This window comes from Salvelinus fontinalis, unplaced genomic scaffold, assembly GCF_029448725.1.
Source record: "Salvelinus fontinalis isolate EN_2023a unplaced genomic scaffold, ASM2944872v1 scaffold_1884, whole genome shotgun sequence".
NCBI classification, from domain to species: Eukaryota; Metazoa; Chordata; class Actinopteri; order Salmoniformes; family Salmonidae; genus Salvelinus; species Salvelinus fontinalis.
The window spans coordinates 14,448-24,165 of NW_026602093.1; the positions used below are offsets into that span (position 1 = coordinate 14,448).

The window sequence follows — 9,718 nt, forward strand, 5'->3', positions numbered from 1 at the left end:
TACACAAGCTGAAAGCAGCCTTTGCCAGGCATGGCATTGTAGAGACTTTAATATCTGACAATGGGCCCTGTTACAAATCAAAAGAGTTTGAATCCTTCACAAAAGCATGGGAGTTTACACGTCACCACAAGCCCACATTACCCTCAAAGTAATGGCCTTGCTGAAAAATCAGTGCAGATTGCTAAATCAATCATGGATAAAGCAAAAGCAGACAAGAGAGACCCCTACCTCAGTCTCCTTGAATGAATACCGCAATACTCCAGTTGACAACTTCAAATCACCAGCCCAGCTGTTGATGAGCCGCAGACTTCACTCAATCCTTCCCAGCACCAACCAGCAGCTACAACCTGAGGTCGCCAGCTACAAGGAAATGCATGAAAAACGTGCACAGAGACAACAACAACAAAAGCGATACTAGACAGGTCAGCTAGACCACTGCCACCACTGATCGACAGAGAGTCAGTTTGAATCCAGGAGCATGGCCTCTGGAAGCCAGCAGTCGTCATCCAGCCAGCTGACACTGAACGTTCATATCACGTCCTCACCGCAGAAGGAGCGGTGTACCGCCGCAATCGTCGTCACCTACTGAACACAAAAGAACAATGGTCCTATACTGCATGTGTCACAAAGAGTTGGTTAAAGAACATTCAGCACGGGACCAGGCTACCACCCCACCAACCCAAGCCGTGTCCCATTTTGTATTATATGTGCTGTATCCAACTCTTCCACACAGAGAGGAGTTGGCTACAGCACAAAAAGGCTAATCCTACCCCAACCCACCCGTTCTTATGCAATTCAAACAGCTAGGGTTCAGTGATCATATTCAGTTGTTATTGTGTCCATTGGTATAATCACAGAGGCCTTTCCCAGCCCTGTTTGGCAGTATGACAGTCAGTGCCTGTAGCCATCTCTCTATCAGTCTCCCTGAGAGGGTCCCTGCTACTGATCCAAAGGGTTCAGTTGGAGAGACGTTCTAGAATGCTTGATTTGATATGAAGTTCGTCATCTCATCAGACAAGGCCTGTATTCATGAAATATCTCAAAATAGGAGTTCTGATCTAGGATAAGTTTAGCCTTTTAGATCATTATGCATAAGATTACATATGGGGGGGGGGGTGGGCTGATCCTAGACCAGCACTCCTACTCTGAGATGCTTTATGAATACATGCTCTGGACTGCATATGTATAGTTGGTCTCGTCATTGTATCCAATCCCTCAGTTCTTCATCTAGTTTAGTCCTCTGCCTTGGCCTCCATCTCTCCATCCTCGTCATCTCCGTCCACCTCAGCGTTCTCTCTCTCCAGTTGCTCCAGCTGGCGGGCCAGCTCTGTCTCATCTATGTCGGTCACAACCTTCGCCTGGAGGGGAGGAAAACATATAAGACATTAACACATGGACATTGAAAGTGCAATGTCCTGAACATTGTTGCTGTTTTTAATACTGTTTTAATGTGAGATCTCTGGCGAGTAAGACTTCCAAAGCATGTATTACATATGGCAGGAGTTACAATTTTCTGTTTTACATGAAACTTCTACCACCCCACCTTGGACTTTCCATTGTCCCCCTCTTCCTAGTGTATTAAAATACAGCAAACATATGATTTTATGTAAATTGTGACAATAAGGTTATTGTACTGACCTCCATCTGGATGTTAAACACTCCTCGCTTCTCCTCAATCTTCTCTTTGATGGCAGCCATGGCCTGGTTGAGGACAGAGAGACCCTCTGTGCGCTCCAGTGTGGTGGTGGTCATGACGTAGCGCGGCGGCGCTATCAGATTAATCTGTCAGAGACCCAAAGAGACACAATGTTGTGATGCATATAGCCTTTTCCCTGACACAGATCTTGGACTAAAAGTCACTTTCAGTGGATGCTTTTGTCTTTTTTAATAAAAAAATGTATGTATATACAGTACCAGTCAAGAGTTTGGACACACCTACTCATTCAAGGGTTTTTCTTTATTTTTAACATTTTCTACATTGTAGAATAATAGTGAAGATATCAAAACTATGAAATAACCAATATGAAATCAGCTAACCAAAAAATATATTTTATATTTGAGACTCTTCAAAGTAGCCATCCTTTGCCTTGATGACAGCTTCGCACACCATTGGCATTCTCTCAACCAGCTTCATGAGGTTGTCACCTGGAATGCATTTCAATTAACAGGTGTGCCTTGTTAAAAGTTAATTTGTGCAAATTCTTTCCTTCTTTTAATGTGTTGTGACAAGGTAGGGGTGGTATACAGAAGACAGCACTATTTGGTAAAAGACCAAGTCCATATTATGGCAAGAACACCTCAAATAAGCAATGAGAAACGACAGTCCATCATTACTTTCAGACATGAAGTTCAGTCAATGCGGAAAATTTCAAGAACTTTGAAAGTTTCTTAAAGTGCAGCCGCAAAAACCATCAAGCGCTATGAAACTAGCTCTCATGAGGACCGCCACAGGAATGTCCCAGAGTTACCTCTGCTGCAGAGGATAAATTCAGTAGAGTTACCAGCCTCAGACATTGCAGTCCAAATAAATGCTTCACAGAGTTCAAGTAACAGACATCTCAACATCAACTGTTCAGAGGAGACTGTCTGAATCAGGCCTTCATGGTCGAAGTGCTGCAAAGAATCCACTACTAAAGGACATCAATAAGAAGAAGAGACTTGTTTGGGCCAAGAAACACAAGCAATGGACATTAGACCAGTGGAAATCTGTGCTTTGGTCTGATGAGTCCAAATTCGAGATTTTTGGTTCCAACCGCAGTGTCTTTGTAAGACGCAGAGTAGGTGAACGGATGATCTCCACCGTGAAGCATGGAGGAGTACAGGGTCTGAATACTTATGTAAATGTGATATTATATTTTTTTAAATATACATTTGCTAAAATGTCTAAAAACCTGTTTTTGCTTTTTCATTATGGGGTATTGTGTGTAGATTAGAAGCCTATCAGAAGCTTCTAAAGCCATGACATAATTTTCTGGAATTTTCCAAGCTGTTTAAAGGCACAGTCAACTTAGTGTATGTAAACTTCTGACCCACTGGAATTGTGATACAGTGAATTATAAGTGAAATAATCTGTCTGTAAACAATTGTTGAAAAATTGACTTGTGTCATGCACAAAGTAGATGTTCTAACCGACTTGCCAAAATTATAGTTTGTTAACAAGAAATTTGTGGAGTGGTTGAAAAACGAGTTTTAATGACTCCAACCTAAGTGTATGTAAACTTCCGACTTCAACTGTATACACACACACTACCGTTCAAAAGTTTGGGGTCACTTAGAAATGTCCTTGTTTTCTATGAAAACATACATGAAATTAGTTGCAAAATTAACAGGAAATATAGTGAAGATGTTGACAAGGTTATAAATAATGATTTTTAACTGAAATAATTGCTTTCGTCAAAGAATCCTCCATTTGCAGCAATTACAGCCTTGCACACCTTTGGCATTCTAGTTGTCAATTTGTTGAGGTAATCTGAAGAGATTTCACCCCGTGCTTCCTGAAGCACCTCCCACAAGTTGGATTGGCTTGATGGGCCGTTCTTAGGTCCCATACGGTCAAGCTGCTCCCATAGCTCAATAGGGTTGAGATCCGGTGACTGTGCTGGCCACACCATTATAGACAGAATACCAGCTGACTGCTTCTTCTCTAAATAGTTCTTGCATAGTTTGGAGCTGTGCTTTGGCTCATTGTCCTGTTGTAGGAGGGTATGGCATAGCGTTGCAAAATTGAGCGATAGCCTTCCTTCTTCAAGATCCCTTTTACCCTGTACAAATCTACCACTTTACCACCACCAAAGCACCCCCAGACCATCACATTGCCTCCACCATGCTTGACAGATGGCGTCAAGCACTCTTCCAGCATCTTTTCATTTTTTCTGCGTCTCACGGATGTTCTTCTTTGGGATCCGAACACCTCAAACTTAGATTAGGCTGTCCATAACACTTTTTTCCAATCTTCCCCTGTTCAGTGTCTGTGTTCTTTTGCCCATATTAATATTTTATTTTTACTGGCCAGTCTGAGATATAGATTTTTCTTAGCAACTCTGCCTAGAAGGCCAGCATCCCGGAGTCGCCTCTTCGCTGGTAATGTTGAGACTGGTGTTTTGCGTGTACTATTTAATGAAGCTGCCAGTTGAGGACTTGTGAGGCGTCTGTTTCTCAAACTAGACACTTCAATATACTTGAGCTCTTGCTCAGTTGTGCACCGGGGCCTCCCACACTTTCTATTCTGGTTATAGCCAGTTTGCGCTGATGGATGCTGATAATAGACCTCTGTACGCCTACGTAGATATTCCATTCCAAATCAGCCATTTCCAAATACAATAGTCATTTACAACATTAACAATGTCTACACTGTATTTCTGATCAATTTGATGTTATTTTAATAACATCAATTTTTATGGACAAAAAAACGTGCTTTTCTTTCAAATACAAGAACATTTCTAAGTGACCCCAAACTTTTGAACGGTAGTGTGTGTGTGAACTTGTTATCCTCCAGTGTTTGTAAACATTGTAAATGTAAACAAACACTGTATAGCCTCATAACATGGTTAAAACAATGGGTGTCCAAAAATGGATGTAGCACCTACCCCTTTTTTAAAATTTTTATTCTATCAAATGTGTGAGAGTTTGAGCATGTGTCCATTAGGCCTATGGATTCTAATGTACTTGTCCTCTTGCTCAGTTGTGCACCGGGGCCTCCCACTCCTCTTTCTATTTTGTTTAGAGACAGTTTGCGCTGTTCTGTGAAGGGAGTAGTACACAGCGTTGTACGAGATTTTCAGTTTCTTAGCAATTTCTCGCATGGAATAGCCTTCATTTCTCAGAACAAGAATAGACTGCCGAGTTTCAGAAGAAAGTTCTTTGTTTCTGGCCATTTTGAACCTGTAATCGAACCCACAAATGCTGATGCTCCAGATACTCAACTAGTCTAAAGGCGGCCCGTTTTATTGCTTCTTTAATCAGAACAACAGTTTTCAGCTGTGCTAACATAATTGCAAAAGGGTTTTCTAATGATCAATTAGCCTTTTAAAACTATAAACTTCGAATTAGTTAACAACGTGCCATTGGAACACAGTAGTGATGGTTGCAGATAATGGGCCTCTGTACGCCTATGTAGATATTCCATAAAAAATCTGCCGTTTCCAGCTACAATGGTCATTTACAACATTAACAATTTCTACACTGTATTTCTGATCAATTTGATGTTATTTTGATGGACAAAAAATGTGCTTTACTTTCAAAAACAAGGACATTACTAAGTGACCCCAAACTTTTGAACGGCAGTGTATGTCAGAGCGGCATTGGACGAAGATACAGTGGCATAGTATAGAATACAGTATATACATATGAGATGGGTGATGCAGTATGTAAACACAATTAAAGTGACTACGATACCGTAGAATAGTGTGGAGTGCAGTTTATACATATTGTGACGACCCTCCTGCTCTGTCTGCCGTATTCTTTCGTTTTGCTCGTTTTCCTTATTAGGATGTTGGCGGGCAGGGCTGGGAGGGTCGTCAGCGACATGGGACACACCTGGGCCAGGGTGTGTTCCCGGATAAATGCACCAATTCCCCATTCATTGGGGAGACTCTCCATGCAGACACATTTATAGATTTTTGGTTGTGGCCGTTTGGTTGCTTTGGCACCTTTCAACACACCTCATTATCACATTTATGCACACAAACACTCACACTACTGATTACTGACTACACACACCATTGTTAATTGTATTTAGTTTACTTCAGTTAAGGAATAACTGGAATATATTTTTATTATCTCCACGAGCCGGTTTGTGATGAGTAATGCTAGATATGGAAACATTATTAAAGTGGCTAGTGATCCATTTCTAAAATTGGCAGTGATTCCAAATCTTTGTCTATAGGCAGCCGCCTCTGATGTGCTAGTGATGTTTCGCAGTCTGATGGCCTTGAGATCGAGAGACTGAAAAGCAGCTTCTGTCTACAGACCCTGGTTTGACTCCAGGCTATATCACAACCAGCTGTGATTGGGAGTCCCATAGGGAAGCGCACAATTGTCCCAGCGTTGTCTGGGTTTAGGCCGTCATTGTATATAAGAAATTATTTTTAACTGACTTGCCTAGATAAAGGTCAAATCAAAACATGTAATTAAATAAATTGTCTTTGTTATAGGACTGTAATTTGTTGCAATGCTTTTTTGTCATTTTATTGGCAATGACATGTGACTTGGATCATTACCGTCATTGAGTGTCCTCCCAAATGTGAGTAAAATTATGTCCTCTGTTTAATGGGGTGATTGTAGTCTAGTCGGGTGGGAGTGGCTACTATTTTGATAACAGGTAAAACAAAAACAACTGGATCGCCAACCCTTAGCTTCGTCCAGCAACTATGCATTTGTATTAACATTTATTTGATCAATTCTGACTTTTACAGGTTAATATAAACGTAGTTTATAGCCTATCCTGGAAATGTGAGTCCTATCTATCCTCTCTGTTTGTTTTGGTACCCAGTGCCTGAAAAACAATGAACATGTGCTTTTAATGTATCATAATACATCTGCGATAGTCAGATAGTCAAATTGAATTTAGAAATTGAATGGGATATTGCGCTCACTTGTCAGTAAACTTGTGGACTGTTTAGTTCTATCCAACAAAGACGTGATAAACCCGAATCAGAACGTATATTGTGACGCAATAAGATGCTTTTATTATGCGTTCTGGTTTCATGTCCTTGCTCTTATTTTTGACATTGTCTGCCCAGATTTTGATATTTGCCTATGTAACGGATGTGAAATGGCTAGCTAGTTAGCGGGTACGCGCTAGTAGCATTTCAATCAGTTACGTCACTTGCTCTGAGACTTAAGTAGGGTTGCCCCTTGCTCTGCAAGGGCCGCGGCCTTTGTGGAGCGATGGGTAACGATGCTTCGTGGGTGTCAGTTGCTGATGTGTGCAGAAGGTCCCTGGTTCACGCCCGGGTCGGGGCGAGGGGACAACGTAAAGTTATACTGTTACATTGGTGCCGTGACCCGGATCACTGGTTGCTGCGGAAAAAGGAGGAGGTTGAAAGGGGGGGTGAGTGTAACGGATGTGAAATGGCTAGCTAGTTAGCGGGTACGCGCTAGTAGCATTTCAATCAGTTACGTCACTTGCTCTGAGACTTAAGTAGGGTTGCCCCTTGCTCTGCAAGGGCCGCGGCCTTTGTGGAGCGATGGGTAACGATGCTTCGTGGGTGTCAGTTGCTGATGTGTGCAGAAGGTCCCTGGTTCGCGCCCGGGTCGGGGCGAGGGGACAATGTAAAGTTATACTGTTACACCTATACGATCAACATCCTGTGAATTGTTCCAGCCTTGGATTTGCTGACGTTTAAACTTCATCTGCTCTTGCTGCAGCAGAACCAACAAGCCCAATTGCCAACATGGCTGTAAATAAAAAATAAATAAAAAAATAATGTTTATTATGTATATATTTTTATTTTATGTATTCATCATTTCATACCCAAAGCCGCAGTCGAAAGGAGCTTCTCCGACTTCAAAAGATGTGCAGACGAGGAATGCAGTGGTAAGTACTTGGCGCTAAACTCAAGCGAACTTTCAGGATGCTTCCATCTTTCCATAGCTAGCTAGCTTGACCGGCGTTGTCATTTCAAGGGGGTAAACTCGGCTAACCTAGCGCAACTATCGTTAACGTTAGTTGTAAATACTGTAATGAAATAGGCAAGGAGCAGGTCTCGAACCCTCGACCTTCTAGCCCGAAGTCCAGCGCGCTATCGACTGTGCCGCAAAAGCACGCTTGTGCAGCAGAGTCGATTTCCGCGCTTATAAAGCCAGGGGCGTTACACTACCAATGCATAATAACCTAAGCTTGCTAAGTTGTAGCCGAAGCGAAGTCTCGGCCTGTGTTGGCTACTGCCTGACTAGTTGCCAAATTCTGGAACTATAATAACTGTGTTTCTGTAGTAACTACGTTAGTAGCTTGCACCATGTAAACAAGCTTTTGGCCTATATATTTTCTTGAACCCAAAGGCAAAGCTACACAAGGGCCCATAGCTAATCCAAACTTGTGAACATTGACTAACTAACTACATGACAACTTGCCCATTGATCTGGCAGTCTTCTTAGTTAACTAACTAGCTAGCTACACACAATAATAGAGATGTGAGCTTAATTGTAATCAACTACTATAGTTACTTACTAAACTGACCATTAATATATCACACTTCTGTGTTGGTTTAGGAAGCAAATTGCAAGATGGATTATAGGCCTGGTTAGCTATAAAGCTAGCTATTGTTGACATAAAATACTGGCATGTCATTAACCCCTCTGCTTGCAAGTTCTTCTCTTTTTACACCTACCTTATCAAGACAAAAACAATATTCTATTTAGCCTTAATGCTTGGCTTTCCTTTTGGATACTCTGGCTCTGTAAAAAGAGAAGCAGATAAAACAAGGCTTACTTTAGTGATGTGTATTCTATTCACGCCCTGATTGTGCATGGGGCACATAGGGTGGACGCTGAGGTAATGGGCTGGAATCTTTGGTAGGCGTGAAACAACTGATCTTTGAATCATTCCTCTCCACAGTACTCCTGTGCCGGGGCAAAGCTTTCAGCGATTTCACCGGACCAGACTGTCGGTTTCTGTCATTTAAAAAAGGAGAGACTATATATGTCTACTATAAACTCTCAGGCCAAAGGACAAATATATGTGCAGGGAGTGTAAGTATGAGATAATATTAAATTACAGTACCTGTCAAAAGTTTGGACACACCTACTCATTCAAGGGTTTTACTTCACTATTATTCTACAATGTAGAAAATAGTAAAGACATCAACACTTTGGAAAACACATGGAATCATGTAGCAACCAAAAAAGTGTTACACAAATCAAATATATTTTAGATTCTTCAAAGTCGCCACCCATTGTCTTGATGACTGCTTTGCACAGACTTGGCATTCTGTCAACCAGCTTCATGAGGTAGTCACCTGGAATGCATTTCAATTAACAGGTGTGCCTTATTAAAATGTTATTTGTGGAATTTATTTCCTTCTTAATGCGTTTGAGCCAGTTGTGTTGTGACAACAGTTCAGTCGCAAAAACCATCAAGCGCTATGATGAAACTGGCTCTTATGAGGACTGCCACACGAAAGGAAGACCCAGCGCTACCTCTGCTGCGAGTTAACTGCACCTCATATTGAAGCCCAAATAAATGCTTCACAGAGTTCAAGTAACAGACATAGCCCAACATCAACTGATCAGAGGAGACTGCGTGAATCAGGCCTTCATTGTTGAATTGCTGCAAAGAAACCGCTACTGAAGGACCCTAATAAGAAGAAGAGACTTGCTTGGGCCTAGACACACGAGCAATGGACATTAGACTGGTGGAAATCTGTCCTTTGATCTGATGAGTACAAATTTGAGAGTTTTGGTTCCAACCTTTGTGTCTTTCTGAGATGCAGAGTAGGTGAACAAATTATCTCCGCATGGGTGGTTCCCACCGTGAAGCATGGAAGAGGTGGGGGGGTGCTTTGCTGGTGACACTGTCTGTGATTTATTTAGAATTCAAGGCTTACTTAACCGGGATTCTGCAGTGATATGCCATCCCATGTGGTTTGTGCTTAGTGGGACAATTATTTGTTTTTCAGCAGGACAATGACCCAACACACCTCCAGGCTGTATAAGGGCTTTTTGATCACATTCACCCGACCTCAACCCAATTGAGATGGTTTGGGATGAATTGGACCAC

At 41.9% G+C, this 9,718-nt stretch overlaps 1 protein-coding gene across 1 annotated transcript; it reads right to left on the reverse strand.

Annotated features, from left to right (window-relative positions):
- Window positions 1-611: 611 nt before the first annotated feature.
- Window positions 612-1,952, reverse strand: LOC129850200 (eukaryotic translation initiation factor 2 subunit 1-like). The gene is made up of 2 exons (XM_055916729.1): window positions 1,639-1,952; window positions 612-1,358 (listed from the first exon to the last, which is right to left on the reverse strand). Exons 1-2 carry the CDS (start codon window positions 1,750-1,752, stop codon window positions 1,233-1,235), a joined length of 240 nt encoding a protein of 79 aa, XP_055772704.1. The 5' UTR covers window positions 1,753-1,952; the 3' UTR covers window positions 612-1,232.
- Between the last annotated feature and the right edge of the window lie 7,766 nt (window positions 1,953-9,718).

Excerpts from the sequence above, each read along its gene's own strand:
- LOC129850200 (XM_055916729.1), bottom strand. The coding sequence starts at position 1,752 with ATGACCACCACCACACTGGAGCGCACAGAGGGTCTCTCTGTCCTCAAC. Across the intron at positions 1,359-1,638 it reads TGTTTAACATCCAGATGGAG|GCGAAGGTTGTGACCGACAT; the intron begins GTCAGTACAATA and ends CCTCCCCTCCAG.